General features: G+C 41.7%; 1 protein-coding gene across 2 annotated transcripts in view; it reads left to right on the top strand.

Annotated features, from left to right (window-relative positions):
* Positions 1 to 24,279, top strand: part of efna3b (ephrin-A3b) — a 71,234-nt gene that overhangs the window by 40,211 nt on the left and 6,744 nt on the right. For both annotated transcript variants that reach the window (XM_080308310.1, XM_026183650.2), the window contains 3 exons: positions 19,689 to 19,981; positions 20,786 to 20,851; positions 21,870 to 21,947. In XM_080308310.1, the coding sequence (XP_080164436.1) occupies positions 19,689 to 19,981; positions 20,786 to 20,851; positions 21,870 to 21,947 (437 nt within the window). The remainder of the gene's footprint in view (positions 1 to 19,688; positions 19,982 to 20,785; positions 20,852 to 21,869; positions 21,948 to 24,279) is intronic.

A 24,279-nucleotide genomic window follows, 5' to 3' on the forward strand; every position in this document is an offset into this window, starting at 1 on the left:
GGAGCCTCGCTGCTGTTACTGCCAAACAGTGCAAATTCATGTTGCCACGCTTACATTATCCTGAAATTACATGTAAGTTCAAATCAAGTCAAGTGTTAACAAATTTTAAAATAAAGGACTAAACTAAACTGGCAGTAATAGATTACATTTTCTAATATTTATTGCACTTCCCCAAATGTCCACTCAAAAGTTGACCTTCATCACTTCTTTTACCGTCTCACTGCCGCTCCTTTGTTTTGCTATAACTGAAAAAATGGAGGTGGTGGAGAGTAGAGAAAACACAGATGGTGCCACGTGGCGTTTGCTGCACATGAGCCGATGAGCGAGTTAAGTCTGCCTCTGAGAGATGAACCAGGTTCAGAGTTCAGACAGAAGAGCCAGAGCCGGCCGGCTCCTGGTATTCTCAGCTCAGCGGTAATGATAAACATTACAGCAAACTAATGGATGGGCGAGTCGGTCACCGCGGCCTCTGATGCCGCTTTATCTTCTTTCTTAACACCCAACACCAGATTGCTCACAACCTCCATGGCCCCGGACAGGAATGTGCGCTAAGCAAATCACTGACCGCACGGGCCGTCAATAAAGCTCGGGTTTGAATTTCAGTCGTGCCGTGAGCGGGGGGAGGGAGGGACGGAAAGACGGAGGCAGGGAAGCAGAAGGAGGGCGCTGATGAGGGGAGGAGGGATAGAAGGAACGAAGGGAAGGATGAAGGGGTCAGTCCTGTGAGATAAGGAAGGGCAGGGAATGCGAAATGGAGTATGAAAGCGAAAACAGATGGAGATATTTTACATAGAGGCAGATAGATGGTTGACAGGAGGCGCGACAAGGGGACAGGGTGGAGAGATAATTACAAAGATAGAGAAGGATGTAAACGACAGGAATGAAAAGGAAAGGGATTATAACTTTACACTATGGTGGCTAGATTGGTAGTGGCACACAGAGAGAGACAGGGGGAGGACAGTGGCACAGAAGACGAGAGGAGCAGGTGATGTCAGACAGAAAAGACTGGAAAAAGAGCGCGTTTGAAGGGGAGTAAGGACAAAGAGTGAGGGAGAAAGTCCTTGCCAGAGGGGACAAAAACGTCAAATAGCAAACACTTGATTCATTTCTCTTGTGTGTGTGTGTTTTTTTTGTTTTTTCTCTCTCTCCTTTTTTTCCGCTCCTGGATGTCAGTTGTGGCTGTTTGTGTTCTGACACACATCTTTGAAGGACTACACACGCCTACGTACGGCATCAAACCGTAGCCAGGTGCGCACATACACAGCACCTTCCGTAACAGCACAACAACGGTCTCCCAAGACATACCAGCGTCTTTTCATAATCCTGAAATTGGCTAAATCAAAGTGCTTTTTACAAGAAAGCGAGTCGGTTTGTGTCAAGAGAGCTCCACAGCAGCTGAGGTGAGCAGGTGGCACATCTGGTTTCAAAAGAGATATTTTTAAACCCAGAAAGGAGCAGTATACCAATGACTTTCCTTTACTATTGTTGCATTCACATGTAAAATTAGCATTTGGCAATATGTGGGGGATAGTGTAGTGAAAGCGGAGGTGTAGTGCATCCCTGGATAGCTGTAAAGTCTGGGAAAGTCAGCTTACTATGAGTCAGAGCTTTTTTTAAAGTCAAATGACAAGAAGGAAATCAGTGTCATCAGTGTCTGGTGATATCAGGGTTAAAACTATGCTTTGTGTATGTTCGACTGAATATAAAGAAGGTATTTGACTCGATGAATAACACAGCTGAGTACAAGATCAGTGTAAAAGTACAGTTGGACCTGAATTTAATGAAGAATGAACAGACTTAGTTCAGTTAGCTCCTGTGAGAATGATCAACCAGGCCATGTTCTCCTGGCTGCATGAAGATCCACATATACTCTGTGCAAGGAATGTGCACTAATGGGAATAGGAGTTGGGGACACTGGAAATTTGGTCAGAAACAATCACACTGGCTGTCCCTGCATGTCTTAATGTTGTCTTGTTTCTCTGGAATAAATAATTCTACCAAGTCCCTCTGACATGTTTTTCTTTTAAATAATTGTTTTTCATCAGGTTTTTTTAGTTTGTTCGGGTTCAGTAAGTTCACTTTAATTGCAGTGAAAATGTTACAGTATTTACTTTAGGGCAGTATTTAATTTTAAGAAAATAGTATTGTATTTTGTATATATTCATTTTGTTTTTTTGTTTTTTGTTCCTTTTAAATACACTTCAAGAAGATTGTAGGGGAGTAAAAACAAGTGCAAAGTTACTTCAAAATCCATTTTGACATACATGACATCATTTCTAATATAATTATTTTGTATTATTCTTTATACTATATATATATACATATATTACATGTATAGCATCATATTTAAATCTTTATACAGTACTTTCTATATGTTGACAATACAAACCACACTTGTAAGAATCATGCAAGTGTATGATTCTAAGTTTTTGATCAATCATTAATTTTGCTTGTTTTTAGTTTTAGTCTTTGTCAGTATTATGAAACATACTGCGATGGAGCATCTCATTACTTGTCTTATTTTAATAAATGTTCATAGGTTGGGGTTTTGTTGTTTTGTTTTTTTTCAGCTCTTGTGAATACACACCTTTAAAAAAAAAAAAACAATTAAACAAATTTAATTGAAAATAATGCAAACTATCCTAAAACTAAACATTTTCCAAAACCCCCCAAAAAACAAACTATAGCAGATTTCTCTGGAAACTGAAAAGTACATCAGTAAAAATAAACTACACAAAAAAAGCAGAGTGCAGTACACTACAGTATTTAAAGTTAAATGGTAAATGGCCTGTATTTGTATAGCGCTTTACTAGTCCCTAAGGACCCCAAAGCGCTTTAAACTGCATTCAGTCATCCACCCATTCACACACACATTCACACACTGGTGATGGCAAGCTACATTGTAGCCACAGCTGCCCTGGGGCGCACTGACAGAGGTGAGGCTGCCGAACACTGGCGCCACCAGACCCTCTGACCACCATGAGCAGGGTGATGTGTCTTGCCCAAGGACACAACAACCGAGACTGTCGGAGCCGGGGCTCGAACCTGCAACCTTCCAATTGCAAGACGAACTGCCAACTCTTGAGCCACGATCGCCCCATGCAATATCAAAGTGGCAACAATTTTTTTTTTTCAGAATTGGACAATAAATATTTAAAATTGTTCTTTGGATCATAAAACCTGTCATGTATATTAACTGTACCCTCCTGTGTATGCGTGTTTTCCCACGTTCCCAATTGTAGAGAGTGTGAATTCCAACTAGAGATGGACCGATCCGATATTACGTATCGGTATCGGTCCGATACTGACCTAAATTACTGGATCGGATATCGGAGAAAAATAAAAAATGTAATCCGATCCATTAAATATCATGAAAGCACCTCACAAAACTTGCAACACGCCGTAACTCACCTCAGAACGTTAGCACGTCGGAGCAGTATGCATCACGTGATAGAGCGGCTGTGGCATGCAGGACCTGTCGGTGGTCTGGATAGCATGTGGAGCTTCGCTAGCAACCCGGCATTTCATCTCCGACAAAGTTATCCCGAGAGAAGTATAGCAAGTGTGTAAGTCCATCTCTGAATGTTTGTAAAGCATTCCTGCGTTAAGCTTACCAAACGATATATGGAGCGACTGCCTCTTCTTGCTGCTACTTCAATCATGAAACTGCTTAACGATCAGCTGATCGGCTTTTCTGTCGCGAGTCCGTGTCTCTAGTTTGCTTTTGGCCCACTTTGCACCAGAAAGAGGAAACCAGCGGCTGAACAACAGCAGCACGTTTAAGCTTGATCAGCTGTTGTTAGAATTTATTTAATATTACTTTCTACTCGAGGATCTTTTTCTACGTAGCTGACGCTGGTAACTGTGCAGGGGCGCATCTAGCAAAGTTTAGCCAGGGGGGCCGATAGGGCATTAACAGGGAAAAGGGGGCACAAAGACATACTTTTCTTTCTTATTCTCATTTAAAATGTCTAGCTTTTAATAAATAATTATCTGACACACAAAGTTTTAATTTGATGTAAAATGAATAGAAGTCAATTACTGTATATAGTAACTATTAAGTCTAATATATATACCCTAGTAAGCTATAGTACTTTTTCCTTTGGGAAGGTACCATCTGTGCAGTCTGCAATTTTGTTGAAGAAAGATGTTGAATCTATTTAATATTTCTTGAAAAATAATTGATTTCTGTGCATTTTTTTTCACACTGCATCAAATTAAGGTTGATTACGTTGATTAAGCATCATGAGGTGGAGTGTGAGGGGTGGTTCCCTATTTTTTATTTATTTATTTTTGTTGTTGCTGGGAGTTGGAACCCTATTAATTAGGTTGCTTAATATTTACGCTAAGTACTCTTTAAAATACCAGAATAGGGAGGATGGTGTAGGTTTAAGTTTATTAGATTGATCAGTATTGCTGAACTATGAAATATTTTTTTTTTGCATATAGGTATAACAGAATAGCTTTAGTGTAGTTGTTGTTTTAAACTTGAGTATGAACTTATACAAAATGCAGCAAGATATTTAAAAAAAAAACAGTTTTGTTGATTAAAAAACATTATATCGGATTCATATCGGTATCGGCAGATATCCAAATTTATGATATCGGTATCGGTATCGGACATAAAAATGTGGTATCGTGCCATCTCTAATTCCAACCAGGAGTTCCTACAACTTTGAACCTCCACACATACACATAAAGTCTGAAAACAAACACTCGCATCTTGTCGGCCGTGTATTCTCACCTCGCTCTTCCAAATAAAATAAAGCGAGAGCTTTCTGCTGACTGGAATGCTCTCGTTAGCCTGCAGAGTGCAGTAACTAGAGAGCAGTGCCCATTAGCAGATTGATGTTATGCTCACCTGAGCTGACAACTTTTAGGGGAAGCTGGATGAAGGAAGGCTGACTGAAAGAGTAAAGAGATTAGATGGAAACGAAGCCCGTCTTGTAGCTGTCCTGTTTGTGTGTGTTCCCGTCTCTGTCTGCATGGATGATGGAATTTGACGCTGACTTAGTGTCAGACTCCTCGCTGACACATAGTGTAGTTAAAGATTAGAGAGATGTGCACGAAAAAAGGGATGAGATGAAAGTAGAGAGATGGATAGATTTGGATGCACTAGTGCTTTGTGGTAGGCTGTGTTTTTAGTTGTCATCTCTGTAAATTTTGAATAAATGAAAATGGACTTTCTGCCCAAATAATTTTCATTTTCTTCCTCTTCGCCCTCGCTTCTTTTATGCCTTTCTCCTCTTCTTCTTCCGGTATGCTAACATGTCTGTTTGTCTATCTGTTTGCCTGTCTGTCTGTCCACGTGTCTCACTCTTTTCCCCTCCCTGCGTGGCTTATATTAAATTTTAATTCCCTGCAGTGGAGGGCCGGAGAGCCTGACAGTGACAGAGCCTGACAGAAGTGTGGCAAAGAAAATAAAGACAGTGTGACAGCTTAGTGGGGTGGCACATGCATGTGGATGTGTGTTTGTTTATGTCTTTGAGACAGTCGAGACATTTGCTTGTGTTTCTCTGTGTGAGGACTCTTTTCGCCTGTTGCTATGTTGCTGCTCTTTGTAATGTCTTTACATCAACATGAGGAACTTCGAGTGAAAAATGTACACGAATCAGTGTCAAATCTCTTCCCTCTCCTAAAAAGTATTTGCTCGGCTGTGTGTACGTGCTTTTGACTGTTATTGCGTGTGCGCTGTCAGCAGAAAGTTGGTGTTGAAACTGATAAACCATTATGCACAACGTGGGAGTGCATGTTTGTGTGCCATTTGGTGTGTACGTAAGTGTGTGCGTGCACACCAGTGTGTGTTAGGTTTAATGATCTTTTTGATGGTTTTCTGTGGCGCGTATTGAGACGGATGGTCCATATGCTCTTTATGGCCCATGCATATTTCATATTCCAGCAGCAAAGCAGAGCAGAGCAGGCATTGCTTATATGGCCAGGATGTTGCACTGGGACGTGGGCTGACTTTATGAGAGCTCATATACCCATCCCACAGCTTTGTCCCCTTTGAATAAATGCCCGAGTACGAATAAATACAACACATTTCAGAAAGATGTCCATAAACCTTAAAGTTGGGCAAAGGCACGAGATCTCAAACGGACCCATGTGGCCATCGGTTACATGATTTAACATTGGTTTACCAGGTGTACGTTTGCATGTCGTTTAATGCAAAGGACATCACTTGACTTGAAGTCTTTACATAAAAATGCTAACTTTGCTTCTTTCCATTCCCACATAAGAAAACACACAAAAAACACACAATAGTGATTGAACTGATTCCATTTTCATTTTCTCTTCTCTCTTCAGAAATACCTCTGGGCACATGCAATGTGATGCTTTTTATGCCTCCAGCAGCAACTGCAGTTTGTTTTTGGAATAAAAAGATGAAGAGTTCAGTAGTTAGAATGAGAGAAAAGACTGAAACCCAGAAAAGCTCATCAAAGAAAAACCATATCACCATGATGTATTGTTGGTTTTTTTTCTCATCAGTCTCTGCAAAAGATGTTAAGTCACATGAAGTACACGCACAAGAACATAGAAGGAAAAGAAAACTTGATATTTTTCCCATGTTTATGATACTATTTTATTTTTTAGAAGTCTTATACTCCTTTCAAATGCAGGTGTTCTGCATTTGTGAACCACTTGTACATAGGGATGGGTATCGTTTAGGTTTTATCCGATACCGGTGCCAAATCGGTACTTTTGAAACGGTGCCGGTGCTCAAACGGTGCTCAAAAGAATGGAGAACACAAAATTGGTCCAAAAACCTCTTATGTTCAGCTGTTTTTTGTAAAAAGATATCAATGTTAGCCTTTTCTGCAGCTATGGGGCATATATGGTATCACTCTTGGCTGGAAGCAGTGCTTAAACAATGGAAAAAACACAAACTTTGTCCAAAACCTCTCATGTTTAACTGTTTTCCACTTTTTCTTTGGTCATTTTAGCCTTTTTGGCCAGGGTGAAGGGAGTATCTGCCATTAAACAAGAAGACAGCCGCATGTAGCTATGATGATGTTTGCTAGTTCACCTTACATGCATTAATGTAATAACGTGGTTAGCCAACTCAACGTAAATTACACACGAACAACATTTAGCTACTCACGCAGAAAAGAACGGCTGCTGCTGCATCATCATCCGTCATCATTTCTGCTACACTGGCAGGGCTAGGGGCCAGGACTCTCTTCGTGTTTTTGGGGGATGTTGCATAACAGGCAACCCACCCGCAGTAGATGCGCTCGGTGTGAGGTCTCGCAGCAAGCTATCTTTCTGGGCTTTCTGGGCTTTAAAAAAAAAACGCTATGCGTCGCCAGGTGTTTCATCGGATTTGAGGTGTTACCTCCTTTGACAGTATCACAGTATCAGCTTGTTGCTGCTGAGTTTGCATATTTTGCTGTGAAGTACAGCCAAACTTTTGACCGCTTCGCCTTGGACATTTTTAATCTGTAGCTCTGCTCTACAAGAACGTACGTACCTGGGCCCGCCTACTATCCTCGGAAAAGTAAAATGATTGGCTAGAAGTGTATCACAGCTCAGGAAAAAAAAGCACCGAAATAAAGCACCGAAATGTGCGCTGCTTTTCGGTCTGGTTACTACCGTTTATGTCAGAACCGGTGCCATCATGGCACCGGACACCGGTACCCATCCCTACTTGTACACTTGTGTCCAAGTATGCGCTTTGTAGTCGTTTCAACAAATCAGCTTTGGATCGCCTTCAGACTGTGCATCAGCAGAAGATCGCATATCAATCCAGTGTTGGCTCCAGAGGTTGCTGCTAGCCCCACACAACCTGTGGTGATCAGGCTTTTCAGGCAGTGGCACCAAGGTTGTCTTCCACTGTTATTACACTGTATAGACGCCACTGACTGTTTTAAAAAGCAGTTGAAGACATTTTTATACAGACAAGCCCTTAATTAACTTGTTGTTTTATGTTGAATTCTATTGCTTTACGTTGTTATATGTTACACTTTTATTTCTTGTGTTTTGTTGTGAAGCACTTTGTGATTATTATGTGTGCATTCAGTAAACCCCTGGGAGACACACAAACACAAAGTCCAGATGAAAGCACAGACTGTCACATGATGATTGGCAGGTCGCCGCCACATCGAGAGGTGTATCGACTTCATGAGAGAGCGTGTGTGTGTGTGTGTGTGTGTGTGTGTGTGTGTGTGTGTGTGTGTGTGTGTGTGTTTGGGGGGGTGGGGGCAGATTGACAGAGGAAGACAGAAAGGGAGGCAGAGGTGTCGTCAGAGGAGGAGTAAGCAGACGTTAGAAAGATTGAACCTGAAATGAAAAATTGAACAGGAGACGGATGGAAGGACGCTGATAAGGATGGACAGACAGAGGAGGGAGAGTAGGGCAGAACGAGTGATAGTGTGTGTGTGCTTTTGGGGGGATGTAGGAGGGGATGTGAGACGGATGTTGCACTGATAGACTGTCGAGTCTGACAGAGTCTGCTCATGTTCAGCAGAGAGTCAGCCACATCATCAGACAACGACAACGACACCTGCAAACGTGCACAGACAGATGCACGATAAGCTTATAAATCCACACGATCTAAGGCTTCTAGCTCATAATCCTACACTATCAGTTTCACTCACTGTACTTCAGTGCATTTACATTACTATGGCAAACGAGGCTAGCCCGTGTCCCTTTGATTATCTAAACACCGCAGTGATACTGTGCAAATAGTCCACTTTACTGGTTTATTGTCCTGCAAATTAAAATGGCGTTTCTCTGAAAAGCACTATACCCGAGTGCGAGGAGGTTTTGTGCAGCAGGCCCCATTCAGAGCTGACCATTGGCTCTCAGCATTTCTCAGGCCTGATTAGGGGGAATGATTGAGCATATAGTGAAGCAAAGCATATACAGTTGCAATGAGTAACAGAGACCACCCCCACTTCCTTGCACACAGTCGCTGAGTGATTAAGTATACTCCCCAAAGTCAAAGTTTCTGTTTCCGCACCAGTCACCGAGTTGAGTTAAAAAACTGGCATTGATAGATTTTTAGCTCATTTATCACCCAACAAAATCCGTTTGTTTCTGTTATCACTTTGGCCCGCACACTGGAGAAGGTCTTAACGCTGAAACATCTGTGCTCCGCTTGTCTTTTATGTTCAGCTTTGATAAAGAATAAAAATAGAAAACTCTCAAGATCAAGTGAGGCAGAACATTGTGCAGGTTTTTTTTCTCTCCGTTCATTGTTTTACTCCATTGATTCCATCTTTCCTAAACGGCTAATTGAATGCTTGCTGTTTCGATTAGCACCGCGCTTCAGTCTGCATTCTTTAATTTCAGGCCTTTTTGAGCTAGTATATGCGAATATATGTAATTAATTCTCCCCGTCACAATGCATTAATAGAAATGTTAGAGCTCAATGTCATCTCCTATCTGACAAGAATACCCAGACGCTTTTAAACACTTAAATACTTCATGCTGGCGCCTGCTTGTCCAACCAAGTCCACTATGTGTCTCGCCACTTTGATGTATCTTACCCTGAGAGTAACAAAGCTTATAATTGCTTGTTCTGATGTTATTTTCTTTTTTACTGAGAACATTGAAAGGTCACAGGGGGCTTTTTGTTATAATGACATAGTACTCAGAAGACGTGGGAATCGCAGAGAAACACATTATATACTAACTGCAATAGTGCCATCTAAACCTCGTATCACAGCACAGCGATGCCCAGCACAATTCAAGGTAGTAATCATGGGCATATGACAATATCTGTGGAATAGAAGAGGAAAGATACCCCTAAAAGGCAAATAGGATGAGTTATGTGTTTATTCACTGTATTGTGTTATCATTGTGTGGGTATATCATCATCATTCTTGTGTCATTTCACATAATTAGCTCTCTCTCGCTGTCTGCTCTGCCTATCCCTCCTTCCCAATCAGTTTCTTCTCCATCTCATGTTGGTAAACTTTTCTCAACTTTTCCCTCATATATTTTTTATAAGCGCCCACCTCGATGAGTCATAAAGGAGTAAATCTGGCAAGTCAACCCCGTCAGCTGAATCCATTTAGCTCGACTTTGTGTTTAATAAAAATATCAATATTTAATCCGGTTTGTCCGTAAAAAATTAAAATATGTTGCCATGTCTTGGTAAGTTAATTGTACATTTTCGGGAAAAAGCGCTTCTCTTTGGGGCAATCCCCTCCCCCCGTTATGTACAAGTGAAGCACTGTATGTCTGACTGGTCGTAAAGGACGTGACCGACTCGAGTTTTGCCTGTAGCCGTTAAAAACACACCCCTGCTCTCTCCCACTGCTTTTAGCCTTTATTTTTATGTTCATTTTGCAGCCGGACTGAGACGTAACAAAAGAAACTCTCCACCTAAAAACAGTGTGAAACCAAATTTGCCACAGTAATAGCTGATGATTTGTGATAATGGCAAAGAGTAATAAGTGGTACTTAATTAGCCATTAGAGACACAGAGGGGAGATGGTGGATAAAGAGGGGATGGGTTTTTTGCACAAAGCAATGAACCCCTGTAGTCCGCCCCCTCTCCTATTTTTTTCTTCTTCTTTTTTTTGCTACAATAGCACCATAGCAAGGGCTTCTTCAGTCGTCATGGAGACTAATGTTGAAAGCCAGCTGTGGTTTTGTCTTGGCAGCCCATTAGGCTGGAGCTCGGTTGGCACTTCTCTCGGTTTCTTTTTTTCTTTGTGGCTTTGCCTCCTTTGACTTACAATGGTGAAATATAGTCTCTCTGGTTTTAACTTGAGTTTGCGATATTGGCTGAGGGTCATATAAGGGTTTTAAATTCTTCTGAGCTTTTGTTTCACCTTGTTTGAAGTGCTCGTTGAGGGATACTTTTTCTTGCATCACCCGAGTTGGTCTCACAGAGCAGCACAGCTGGGTATGGCACAGAAAATCAACTCACTGAGTTTTAAAGAGTTTGGTTAAGTAGCTCCAGCTTCTATATGGTAGACCCCACCCACCTTACAGTTCAAGTAGGTTAAAACAAGTTCAAGCAGATAAAGAATTATCTGCCTGACCCTGCTCTGCTTGATGGATGGCATTTCTTCTCATTCTACATTGTCCCTACGCCTGGCAAGCAGCGTTTCTTGCCCCGGATCCCTTATTAAAGTGGCTCAAGAGAGGGATCTGAGTAATGTTTTTGTTGTTGTTGAGAACCGTTTATCCCAGTGCTGGAGCTCTTTTCCCCACAGCCCTGATATTCAAGCCTCCCTGACCCAAACACATCAGTCAACAGGACATTGGTGCCGTGTGACTCGGCCAGGAAGTGGGCTGAGGCAGGCAGGGAGAGCGATTGTTATGCAGCAGATTGATCAGGTTTCACAGGACACCGCAAAACTATCAATCTGTAGGACTGTACACACAGCATGAGTGTTTGGGGGTCAAGGCTAGAGTTGTGTGTTTGGGGCGGGGAACGCAAGAATCAATAGCTGGGTCAGAGGGTAATGTCTCACTGAGTGCTGAGTCTATACACAGCCATCAGACAGGATCACTATCAATCATGGGAGAGCTTAGGGAACATACACTCTCTGCTCTCAGTGCGTCTCTTTGCCTCTGCTGGCCCAGTGTCTGATGGGATCACTATTGCTCATGTAAGGGCTTTAGGAACAGAGACAGAGGGAGATGTGGGGAAACAGAGGGATAGAGCAACGCAGGGTGGATTGATGGCAACAAAGTGACAGAATAAGAAGGAAAGATGGGTTTGTATTGGCAGACACATGGAGGGTGACACTTGGGGTTTGGGAGATAAAAGAAGCCTTAAAGTGAAGAAAGTCTTTGGAGCGTAAAATAGGCTGTGTGGGTGGGATGGTGGTGAAATGGACAATAAATTAAAGCTGAAAACAAAATCAATAAACACGCAAATTAAGGTAAAGACCACAAGTCCCGGTCTTACTCACAGGTTAAACAACATTTTTCTTAATTGAAGTATTCTGTCTTTCCTCCTTCCTCGTGTTGTCGTTCACGCTTTTATCCGCCTTCGTCTCTGATCTGGTTTTTTTTTTGCCTTTTGTCTTATTCAGCATGTGTTTTTTTTTCCCTCTTTTTGTTTTTTTTCCGACCTCGGCTTTTGCCATCTGGTGTTCCATGTGCGTTTGTTCATTTTAATTTCCTCACATTCATCCATCTGTGTCACGAGTGTTTGAACAAGAGCCACAAAAAGCGCATGTATGATTGATTGCAGAAACACACGTGTGGAAGAGAACATGCTTATTATTATACATAATGGTGTGGGAGTGTGTTCGCCGAATGTGGCTCTGTGTGCGAGCGAGACGGCTCGGTTCAAAGGGCTAATAACGCTCGCCATTAGGTTTTGTGCTGCTGGGACAGTTTCTCTCTCTCACCGTGCAGTCAATATCCACAGACACCGAGAGGAAGGGAAGAAGGGAGACGGAGTGAGCGGACAGGACAGCGAAAAAGTCAAATGAGAGCTGAGAAATTAAGCAAAAGAGGGAGTGATTTGGACAATGCTACTTGTGTGATCATTTCGGTGCTTTGTGTGTGCGTGTGTGTGTGTGTGTGTGTGTGTGTGTGTGTGTGTGTGTGTGTGTGTGTGTGTGTGTGTGTGAGAGGCCACCTGGGAATAAATCCTGTTACCTGTAATATTTTGATCAATTACCAACGATGAAACATCGCTCAGCAGGCCTGGGCTGTATGTGTGTGAGAGAGGAAGTGTGTGCAGTGGCCTTGAGAAAAGGGAGCATTTGGAGCTGTTGGACACACTCAAGACAGCTATTGATTTTAACGGGGAGAATTTAGAACCATTTCAATCCTTACACCCTATCAAACACCACTTTACACACACATTCAGGCACACACACACACACACACACATACTGTACATGTTCTTCAACTAATCCAGCTGGATTCAAATAAAGGGATAAATTCATCTGCAACCAGTATTTAATGAGACGGCATCATTTGAGCAAGCTTCTACGCAAGTTTTTAATCAAAATTTGTCTGCGCGCTTCTTCTCATGCGGTGTTAAACGTAGACAGAAACAGATTGAAGATGAAGGTGATGAGAAAAGAAGGAAAGGCAGAGTAGAATGACAAGGCAGTGGGAAAGACTCGTGTCTGCCTTTGATGAGGGCCTCATTGATGCTACAGATCTCTGGGAGTCTCCATTCACCGGGGGAGCCGTTCAATTACACCGACCACTCCGCTGGCTGATTGGAGTCCTCCCGCAACAATGTTAGCATCTCTGTAGCGAGCCGAGATGGGATTAAGAAGTCTGGCCTCTGGAGGCAAAGTGGCTTTTAAGTCCTGATTGGCAATCATTTGTAACACTGCTGGACAAGTTTTAATCCAGCCCTACCTTGTGCCCATCAGGTGTGTCTCTTTTGATTTCTTTAACCTTGATTTATCTTGGCAAACAGTAACGCACACTTAAAGTCTTACAACCCAATCAGCCACCTGTGGTTTTCCACTTTTGATCAGCAAATGATTAGAAAAATTAAATTGAATGCTTCATACTTAAATCCAAAGATAAGTTAGCATTCACTGTGCCGAGTTACTATAGAAAGCTGTGTTGCTGAAGCACAGCTTCAAAATGGTTAATCTTCAAAGAAGGTTGATGGAAAAAGAAAAAAGTTGTTAAAAAGCTTAATAAAATACAGCGTCTGACATCCTTTTTAAAAAATGTATTACTACAAAGGGGGAAAAAGCATAAATGATTTATTTTTGCCTTGTTGTCAGCATTTAAAAACATAAACATACTTTAATAAGTAATAAAATAACACCATCTCTCCAGCGTGCAGGGAGATGGTTGTTTTTATCATTGGACGGTACAGCTGTGACGCTTTCTGATGCACCTGAAGTTAAATTTTTATTTAGATCAAAATTTTATTTTAAATAACTGGAGAGTGGGAGAGTAGGCAGCTGTGCATGGCTACAACTCGGAGAGAGTTGCAACACGTTAATTTCCATCAATCACCGACAAATGAGAAATTTTTGTCTTCCTCCTCACTCCTCACTCCTCCCCACCTTCCAAAGGTGAAAACACCCACTTAGGTAAAAAAGAAAATGTGACTGTAACACTATATTTTACAGAGTAGTGTTATTATTAAAGATCTAACTGTGTGACAATATTGTTTGGTTTATGTGCTGCTGGCAACAAAATAGCAAGGGTAGTTGTTGCTTAAAAATGGGTCATTTTAGCTCATTGCTAGGTGGTTGTGGATGTCTTATTCAAGTTTTGTGGCTATAAATGAGATGTTATTGTGATGAAATAAACCAATAGTGTCGTAGGTAATAAAAGGTAAACACAGGTCATTTTCTTCTGCTACTAATTGTTTGCCAGGGAGCTTTATGGCATATTATATAAGGTATAATTTAACTTTTGTGGATATAAATTAAATGGTGTATGATAAAAGTTATATAATTCTTTTGTTCAAGGCATTATAGGTGCATAAAAGCTTAAAAAAAAAGACAGGTCATTTAACTCATCCATTGCTAGGTGGATGTTGGCAACATGATGACATTAAAATGTTTTACACTGATAACCATCAGGAAACTTAAGATGTACATCTTTGCCAAATTTTGGTACTGAACTCCCGATGGTCTGGGATGTCCACCCAAGGTTAACAAATGAGAGCTTAGACAGTGGACTCCAGAGTACATTGTAAGAGTAAGAGTTGCCAAAGAATTTAAAAACTGTAAACCCTTATTTGAAGTATTTACTGTGGCTTCAGCTAACCCCCAGCATGTATTACCAAGTTGGTAGAATCCAAGCAAAACATGAGGTTATCCCCCCAGTGAAATTTGATCTAATCGATATAGAGTAGGAGAAAACAAACTCTTTCTTTCCAGGAAGTTTAACAAGGACATTCAGACAACATTCACAAAGTTGAGGTAACATCCGTGAAGTCGGCTCAACTTTTATTCTGAAAAATTTTCTACCATGTGTACACATCGACGGATATTCAAATGAGTGTGATGTATTTGACATGAACCCACAATGTTACATTTTGTGTCATTTATAGCAAACGGATTGAGCATGTTGTATTAAAGTTCAAAAGCTCTAGTTCAGAAACTAAGTGAGTCAGAGTTACTGAGGGAAAGTTTGTTACAGCCAGACTTGGCCTTTCTTTAACTATCTTGACACTATCATAGTTTTGAAAGGGGCAGAATGTAACGTCTCCAAATTACTGTGCGTCTGTCATGGTTGCATTTTCAGAGATATCTCTAAAAGTAAATCTGATTCCCCTAATAAGGAAAAATCAATCAGATGGCCTTCTTCGCAGCAAGCATTTTGACTTGGTGTATAAAATCATGTCAGAAAAAACACTGGTGTGACTAATAGAACAACTGTAATGACAGCGCCACAAACTTCTGTAATAGCGTGATGGTAAACCAGGCGATCCACAGCCTAAGAACACTAAAACAAAGCAGCATTACTTTTATATTCTTTGATTTCTTCTTTTTTTATTCTTTTTTATATATCTATGTACAACTAATTGTAACGTGGCAAAGTGTCTTCAGTAAAAAAGACAGTTTATTCCCAGAAACAATGTTTGCTAACTGTTACATTGTGTTTTTTAATGTCTTTCCTTTTGTTTCCATGGCAATTTTCAAGCCCACTGCTGAAATTGAGCTTTTATTTTAAAATTTGCTACAAAGTAACGTTCTCCCACATTTGCTTACCTGTCATGGCAAGGTTTAATAAGCCATAAGGAAAATATGCTTAATAAGTAACATTTTCCACCTTAGCCGGGGCATCAGCGAGCTTTCACACCATCCCTTGTTTAAAATACCCTGCATTAGAATAATTGTAACAAATGAGAGCATTTTCAGCAGTTAATCAAACACTGCTGGTACAGTGAAATAGTGGAGCTATGCCTGGACACGTATCCCACGTAATGGGAATCACATAGATGTGCCATACACTATGCAGCATATTGACCAATGTGCTGTTCTCACAAAAAACATGGTCCTAAGGGGGAGACCCTCTCGCTGAATTAAATATTTGAGCTTCTACCTATCCTTATTGTCCTCCGCTGTCCACAAAATCTTCCATGTAACCAACAGAAGAGCACAGTAAGCCAGTCCCACTAGCTCTTGTTACAAAAAGGAACGATGGCGCTTACTGTCAAGTGCTTTATTGATATATGATGCTCCAACAGTCCACACAGATAATAAGTAGATAGAGGGTAACTCTGTGGCATTATGTTGCCTATGACTGATTTATACAGGCAACATACTCTCTCTCTCTCTCTGTATCTCCCTCACACTCTCTGATGTGATTTTACAGTAGTGACATTGATCCAGGCCCACTTTGATCTTGCTCTTAGCTGTTGCTCGCTCTCACTCCCTCCAGCTATCACCCTTGGCTCTCTGGTTGCTAGAGTCTGCTGTTTTTAACCCCAACTACCCCTCGTCTCATGCTATAAATCTTCTCATCTTTCTCTCCGTCTTTCCATCGCTCCATCTCTCTGGCGGATCTGTATACAAGTGATCTTTTGCTCTTGGAAACTTTTGCTCAGGCCGATGAAATGTCCCATCAGGTCTCTGGCTGTTATCAGCGTCACCTAGCCAGGTATCACTTGTAAGAGAGGAAATTAGTGGTGCCTCAACACAAAAGGAAACTGAGGCATCAGGAGGCAGCATCAGCAAGCAGCACATTCTGACTTTTCATAACCTGCTGGGCTGTATCGCTGCGTCTCTCTTTGTTTGGAATTTCAGGAAGCGTTACGATCTAATAAACTCCGGTATCATAGAGAGGAATAAAAGAAAATTCCAAAATGAGGCTGAACATTTTGTGATAGTCTTCTCAGCCAGAGCGACTTTCGCTCACGACTCTCAGGGAAATCTGTTTTTAAAATTAAAATATTTATTGCATTTTCTTTGGACTTGAAGCAGACGGCAGGAACGATATGGCTGGTACGTGACTATCGCAGCTTCTTTGCTCAAAAGAATGTTTTGGTACATGAATGATAGTCGTCAATATTTCAGTAACTGTGAGTCGACTTTTTGTTGGTAAATAAAAATGAATAAAAAAAGTGTTTTATAGAAGAATTAACACATTTCTCTAAAAACATGAGTACATTAGTGTGTACCATTATGGTTAAAAATATAGTGAGCAAAGCATGTTAACAGCGTCTGGAAATGCTGACCCAGGATTCTAATGCAGTGTCGCACTCATGCAGTAAATTATAGCTTAAAAGCTTTTTGTTTATTTGTTGGCCACATTATTGGACATCTTTTGAGCCGTAGTTAAACTGAACTGCTTTATACTGAAACGTTTCTATATTTACTGACATATGCATCGACTAAAATGTAAAAATGCCTTACTGTGTAACGCACTCGAGTAAAACCAAAACATGCTTTATTGGCTCATTTTTATTACCTGCATATTTTCTGATTAAAATTTATCTCAACTTGTCAAATTCATCGGGGTCATTCTTCTGATGAGAGAGTCTCAGTTCACATAATTCATAACTACATTTAAAGCGAATATTCAAACACACTGTATTTTTTATTATATGAGCAACATATAATGAAATCTGATTGTGTTGTTAAAATTGTTCAAAATGCCACATTGCATTTATTGTGCGTGGTTTTTGCTTTTTTTTCTTCAGCTTTTCGTGTCTTCTGTGTCACGTAGTTGGTCATTAATCGAGTAATAATAATAAAAAAATCCTTGTGTATAGTTCAGAATATGGATCATTTTTGTTTAATGCAATCAGTCTTTCTGCTTATGCAAGAGCCGTATAATTATTGTGATATATGAATAAGACTGCAGGCATGATATATCATGCAAGCCCCCTCAATGCTCTATCTGCTCTTTAATCTCACTCTGAAATTGGTCTGATTTTCCGATTATCCACGGCGTGAAACAAAGGCTATTATATGATCTGATGCCACTTTTATATAAGATTGGTTTTGCTGTTAAGTCACTTATGTAGGATTTTATGTGCGTACATGTGTGCGTGTCAGAGATGGGGCTCCTAAAGATGTCAAGATATCAAATAAATGGCTGGCAAATCGCAGCGCTGTACGCTCGGAGAAATGCTCATTCGTACCTACTACACACCAAACCAGGACATACACAGTGGGAATCCTGTGGCATCTTTTATCTTGGAGGAGTGATTTGCTTTCAGATTATTCAAGATGCCCTGAGATGCCCTCCCCCTCATTTTCTCTAACTTTCTTTTCTGCCATTATCACTTCATCTTTCAAAACTTGCTTTTCTTTGGTATCATAAAACTCGCCAATTGCTGCTTCTTTTTTTTTCTTTTTTCTTTGTCTGCTCTATTCTGGCTTTCACTCCTCTTCTACTCAATTTGCATTCACACCTCCCTAGTGGAACCAAACTCATCGCTCACTCGAGTCCTTTCTCGCTTGCTTTCCATGTCTCTCTCTTTTGCATTCACTATAAATATAGTTCCCTTAAAGCATTTTCTGCATTTTTCTACCACTAATGCCAGAAAAAGTAAATCTCCTCTGCAGGCTATTAAGTGATGCAATGAGTGAAAGTGAGAGGGGTGGATAGGAGACGAGGCAAAAGGAGTAAAGGATGAATGTCGAACAATTAGTCTTAGGTTGCTCTGAAAGAAAGAGATGAGAGAAAAATGAAGAGGTCAGAGAAAAAAGAAATTCAGGATGGATTTAAAGAGAGCGGTAAGAAGTGATGGAGAGAAGGAGACATTGAGAGCAGTGTTTCGATCTTCATTTAATAATTGAATAATAATCTCCCTGGAGACATGACCTAGAACTGGCAAAGAGGGAGCGAGGCAGAGTCGGGCTGAGGATGACACACTGCTGCCCCCTTGTGATTTTATGGTGTCACCACTAGAGCGTCTGAGTGAACGAGAGCGGATGTGTGTACGCACATGCTCATCGGAGTGTGCATGATTTACAACTGCAGCCTGTCTCAGTCTCACAGATATGGGCCCGTGTCTGTGATGGGGAGAAAAAAAGGGGCTTTTGGATGTCAGGAAAGAACCTATTTCACTTTGTCACAGAAACTACACACACACATAGGCGCGCACACAAGCTCCCAGACACAGAATCAGACCTTATCTTCCTGTCAAGCTGAATCTTTTTTAGGGTTGACGCTGATATATGAGCTTTGGGGGGTAAGAAACGTTGCCGGGACGTTGACGGTTGACGTGAGTGCAACGTTGCGCTCAGGTTGATGTACGAGCAGTGGGGTTAGGGGACAACGCTGCGCTGACACCAGGAGAAGGAGCTGTGGCCCTGGGGCCTTGAGTCCATTCTGAAGAGCCAGCTCCGCATTCTTTGCATGCAGCAGCCCCGCAGCCACGAATACACACCCTCGCCCCCTTAAGCACACACCCGCTTACTGGTATTAATAACTCGATACCTCTGAAACAAAGATTTGTGTTACGCCCGGTGATTGTTCAAGCAGAAAGCATCCGAAAGACAAAATCCCGTGCAGTGATCTGAGATGTTACATCGCTGCTGCTGCTGTGCAGTGATGTATGTGATACTGAGTGTTGAGGAAATGCCCAAAGCATGTTTATGTTTGTTTGTGTCATCTGTGTACGAACATACTCAAAAATTAGCACTCATAATATAAAGAGTGTAAAATGTGTGTTCATCAACACCTCTGTTCAGCTTTGCAATGGCACTGATTTCAAAAAAATGATGTAAATGATGACAGAAAGTGCCAGAATTTCAAGTAATATTTATATGTAGCTGTTTTGAGTGTTTAATAATTTAATCTCTGCTGCTTCTCTGCTTGTCCAGTCTGCGTAGGGAGGGCTACACAATGCAGGTGAACGTCAACGACTACCTGGACATCTATTGCCCTCATTACAACGACAGCCAGCGCATGGTGGGCACCGGAGAGCAGTACGTCCTCTACATGGTCAGCTACCGCGGTTACAGGAGCTGTGATCCCCAGATGGGCTTCAAGCGGTGGGAGTGTAACCGGCCTCACGCCCCCCACGCGCCCATCAAGTTCTCCGAGAAGTTCCAGCGCTACAGCGCCTTCTCGCTGGGCTACGAGTTCCACGTCGGCCAGGAATATTACTACATCTGTGAGTGGAATCGAACCTCCTGTATATCTTATAAAAGAAATTTCACTAATGTCGTAAATGTCTAGATATAAATATTAAAGAACGATGTTATTGAGGTCAGAGCAGCAGGTTAAAAAAAACCCTGCTCGTTACAATATTACACATATAACTTTTATCTTTGAATATTCGGCTCGATCATCCAAGTCATGTCCTCGAGTAATATGGGGATGACAAATTGCAGCCTCACATTTAATCATATCGCCCTGCAGCCGTGCAGGCTCATCCATTTTGTTGATTGCTAATCAAATTAACTTGCAGCACCTTGTGCCAACAAGCCACTGTATAAATAATGAACTTTTAGCCTGTCATAAAACAGTGCCAAAACAGATATTACTGACTGTATAATCGGTGCAGTACTCATTTACTCCTGTACATATTTGTGTGTATTTGTGGGTTTGGTAATATTAACGTAGGATTCTGGTAGGTAAGTGAGCAAATCTACAAGAATCATGTGCCATCCTAACATTTTCAGACCACTGCTCTCACTGCTTCACATGAAAAATCCAACACTTAACTATACACCACAGTGAGCCGCATGCAATAAAACATTCTACCCACCTTCTCGAGTCATTGTTTTGTGTCGCTGATTGCCAGCCGGTTGATTAGTCAAGTAGTAGTAACATAACATCTGGCTGATTGTTTTTCTATTTAACAAATGCATGATAATAGTGACCCAAACGGTTAATTCTGGCTATATTTAAGTACAAGCTCTGTAACAAAAGTGCACACGGCATTTAATTTATTGTGTGTTATTTTGTTGTGCAGCCACGCCCACTCATCACCACGGACGCGCCTGTCTGAGACTACGAGTGTACGTCTGCTGCTCCACGGGTAAGTCTCCTGCTTTGTGTTTGGGGGGGGGTGATGTTTGACCTATAATGCTTGGACTTGTTCGCAGGCTTTACCTGGACCCATCTGGCCACTCTGCCCATCTGGAAAGCACCAGGCTCCCAACGAACTCACACACTCTCTGCATACAGATGCACACACAATCTAAATACAGCCTAAAACAGGCAGAGCTATTAATACTGCTGCTGAGTCTCCTGCAGCATTTTCACTCACAGCATAGCCCCCCACGTCCCAGCTCCTCTTTTTTCTCTTCTTCCCCGTCTCACTCTTCTTTCACTTTCTCTCTCTCTCCCTCTCTTTACAGCAGCAAAAAAAGGGAGCAGCTTCAGCTTTGAAGGCCCTCAACCCCCTCCTGCTTCCTCTCCACTCCTCTCCCTCTCTCTTCCACCCCTCCTCCCTCTCTCCCTGTCAGAATCCATTTATTGCCGTGTGCGGTCAGTGGGTGGCTATGTATATGTAGTGTTATCCTCTCTCGCTCTCCTGCCACCCTTCAATCTCTCGACCCGCTCTCACTCACTTTACACACACACACACACACACACACACACACACACACACACACACACACACACACACACACACACACACACACACACACACACACACACACACACACACAGACTTTGATCCCTGGCCTGTCCGGTCCTTTGTAGTATTAACCTCTCCTCCCTCTTTCACCCCCACAACTCCATCACTCTCCATCCCTTTTCACACACTGACTCTCTTCAGTTTGATCTGCCTCTCCTCACATTCCCTCTTTTCCCCGTCTCTCTCTATCTTTTTGTCAGGGCTTCTTGTGATATTGTGGCTTGTCAGTCGGCATGCTGTGGGGTTTTTCAACCCTGCACCCTTGTCATGCCACTCTATTGGATGTCATGTTGGAAGTAATTAAAGTCCTCTTGGTTGGAGCAATAGTTTAACCCCTGCTCCCTTTTTTTTCAGCTCAATTACTTTTCACTCTCTCTCTCTCTCTCTCTCTCTCTCTCTCTCTCACACACAGCTTCTGATGTGGACGATGAGCCAGGGCCTACAGATGGAGTCTACACGCTTAGACCAGGCCTAAAAATTGATGAGCTTGGTGAGTAATACACACAGGAAGTTCAGGAAGTGTAAGACACATCTGTCTGTTGCAGCTCGATTCACAAAAACAGCGACAGACTCTGATTTTGATCACTTTAGTACCAAATCAAGGAAATCAGATTATTTGCCTTCAACGTCTCATTGAAGTTAAAGCAGAGTTCATAAATTCATAAACAAGCAACAATGTATTAGTTATTAGTCTGAAATATTAAGTGACTGAAAATATGGAATAACAACTTCCTATTAATGCTGCTCGCTGTATTTTCAGCAGTGGATTATTGCAAACATGGATACGACACGCTTGTATTGGATTTGCTTGCAATTTTTAAAAAAAACGCATATGGTAGAAGATCATCAGCATTATTCTTTGAACGCGTCAGCTGGCTGACCAATGATATTGATATAGATGGCAGTGCGACTGTGCAGCATCAAAAGTGGCTAACCAAGTGAAATGATATTCAGCGCAGTTAACTTCACAGCGCCAGCTGGCTTGGCAAGCTGCTGATCCTGCTAAACAACGACATGAATATTCATTTCACACATTTCATGCCGTTTTCACCCAGATGAGCAGAGAACACAGAGTTTCTTGAAAATTTACAACAAAAAGTATAAAATTCATTCAGAAAAGCGGGGCCTCTTTAGATATCCCGTATTCAGATAGCCCCTGCCCGTTTGGAAGTGCTTCCTGTTTGTCGTTGTGTTGCTCCGATTTGGAGTTATATGATTAAATTGATCGTGTGTATAATGTGAAATCTGTTGGCAGCGATTTAAGAGAGAAGCGAAGAAGTAAATCAAAAAATGACAGACTTTGGGATCACCTGTTCATATTGTTGATTTTTAGTGTTGTGGCAACAGCATAGCAACACAGTAACAACATGCAGGTAGCTTGGCCTACCTATCCAGCAGCCGTTACACAACCAGGCATGCTGGTATCAATCATAATCCTGTCTAGCTATCACACGCTCTCCTCCAAGGTATCTTGTAAAATATGGCGTTGCGTTGTTGTTAATCTCCCCGTGTGCCTGAGTGTTTGTGTGTGCGCGCTCGCATGCGCGCACGCGTGTAAGTCAGTTTGTTCTAATAATTGTCGTAAGAAAACTCATGACTGGCTGCGGCAAATAGCTGCAGGTCATGCGAGTTTCTGTGAGATACCGCTCCCTCGCTTCTTTTTCCTCTCATCATTCTTTCATCTTATTTCACTCTCACTCCATCTCCTTTCTCTATGCCCTCCTCATGCCTCTGCCTTTTAATTCCCATCTTCCGTTTTTCCTCCGAGAGCACAAGTAGCAATGCAGTCGAGGAGAAAGCCACCTAAACTCAGTTTATTCACCTTTTGATGTGTGAAATTGAGTTTTTCCCTCGTTTAATACTTTTCCCGCCCCGAAGCGATATTTATCTTAGGTTTTATGGTATTCATTAACACTATCACAGTGATATTAAAAAAAGTTTGAAATATTTTTATGCCAAAACAATTTTTAGAGCTAAAAATTCCCATTCGCTACTTAGCAACAATATATTACAATATGTACGATATATTCTTATCACATTTCCTCAGTACTTGGTCCTTCCTTGCTTTCTTTTCTAATACAGTAAATGCAAAACATGATTATTGCAAAATAAAATCTGTTCGCTACACATGTACAGATTTTTTATGCGAAGGAAAAGGACATTAAAGATCATTTCAACAGAAGAATATCTACATTTAATGTGTTAAACTGATAGAGACAGCTCGAGGACATGGCACTCTAGCTGTACTGTTGATAGTGAGCGGCTAACACAATAGCTGAAAAGAAATTACCCCAGCCCCTATGGGTCTTTTTCACCTGTAGTGCTGTGTTGCCAATTAAATTAATACGATAACCCAAGTGGTGTGAGAGGAAGTGAGAAGATCAGCAGGGAGCTGCGAAACGAGCTGAAGACAAAGAAGTGGTACAGTTTCCTGTTCTCCTCCTTCGCTCTCAGTCCTCCTGGCTGCCGGTTAGATGTCCTCACATCGTAGTTTTAATTACTGTTACTGAAGTTTCACACAGACTGCGCAGTTCAAATCTGCCTGATTATTGTGTGTAGAAATGTTGAAATAACTCAAATGTTGCGTATTGGAACCCACCCGTGTCTTTCTCCCCCCTTCTCTCCTCGCAGTTTATTTCCTGGGCACCTTCCCCTTTCAATCAATGTGGTTCCCTGCTGAATACGGCATTAGATTTCATTTAGATCTCATTTACAACGCAGATGGAATGGCGCTAGCTGCTCCCCGTGCAACCGTGCGATTACTGAAGGCTTTCAGTGGGAGGACGCTCATTTTCCCACCCTGTTGGCTCAGATTACTGCAT

Source organism: Astatotilapia calliptera, chromosome 11, assembly GCF_964374335.1.
Source record: "Astatotilapia calliptera chromosome 11, fAstCal68.1, whole genome shotgun sequence".
NCBI lineage: Eukaryota > Metazoa > Chordata > Actinopteri > Cichliformes > Cichlidae > Astatotilapia > Astatotilapia calliptera.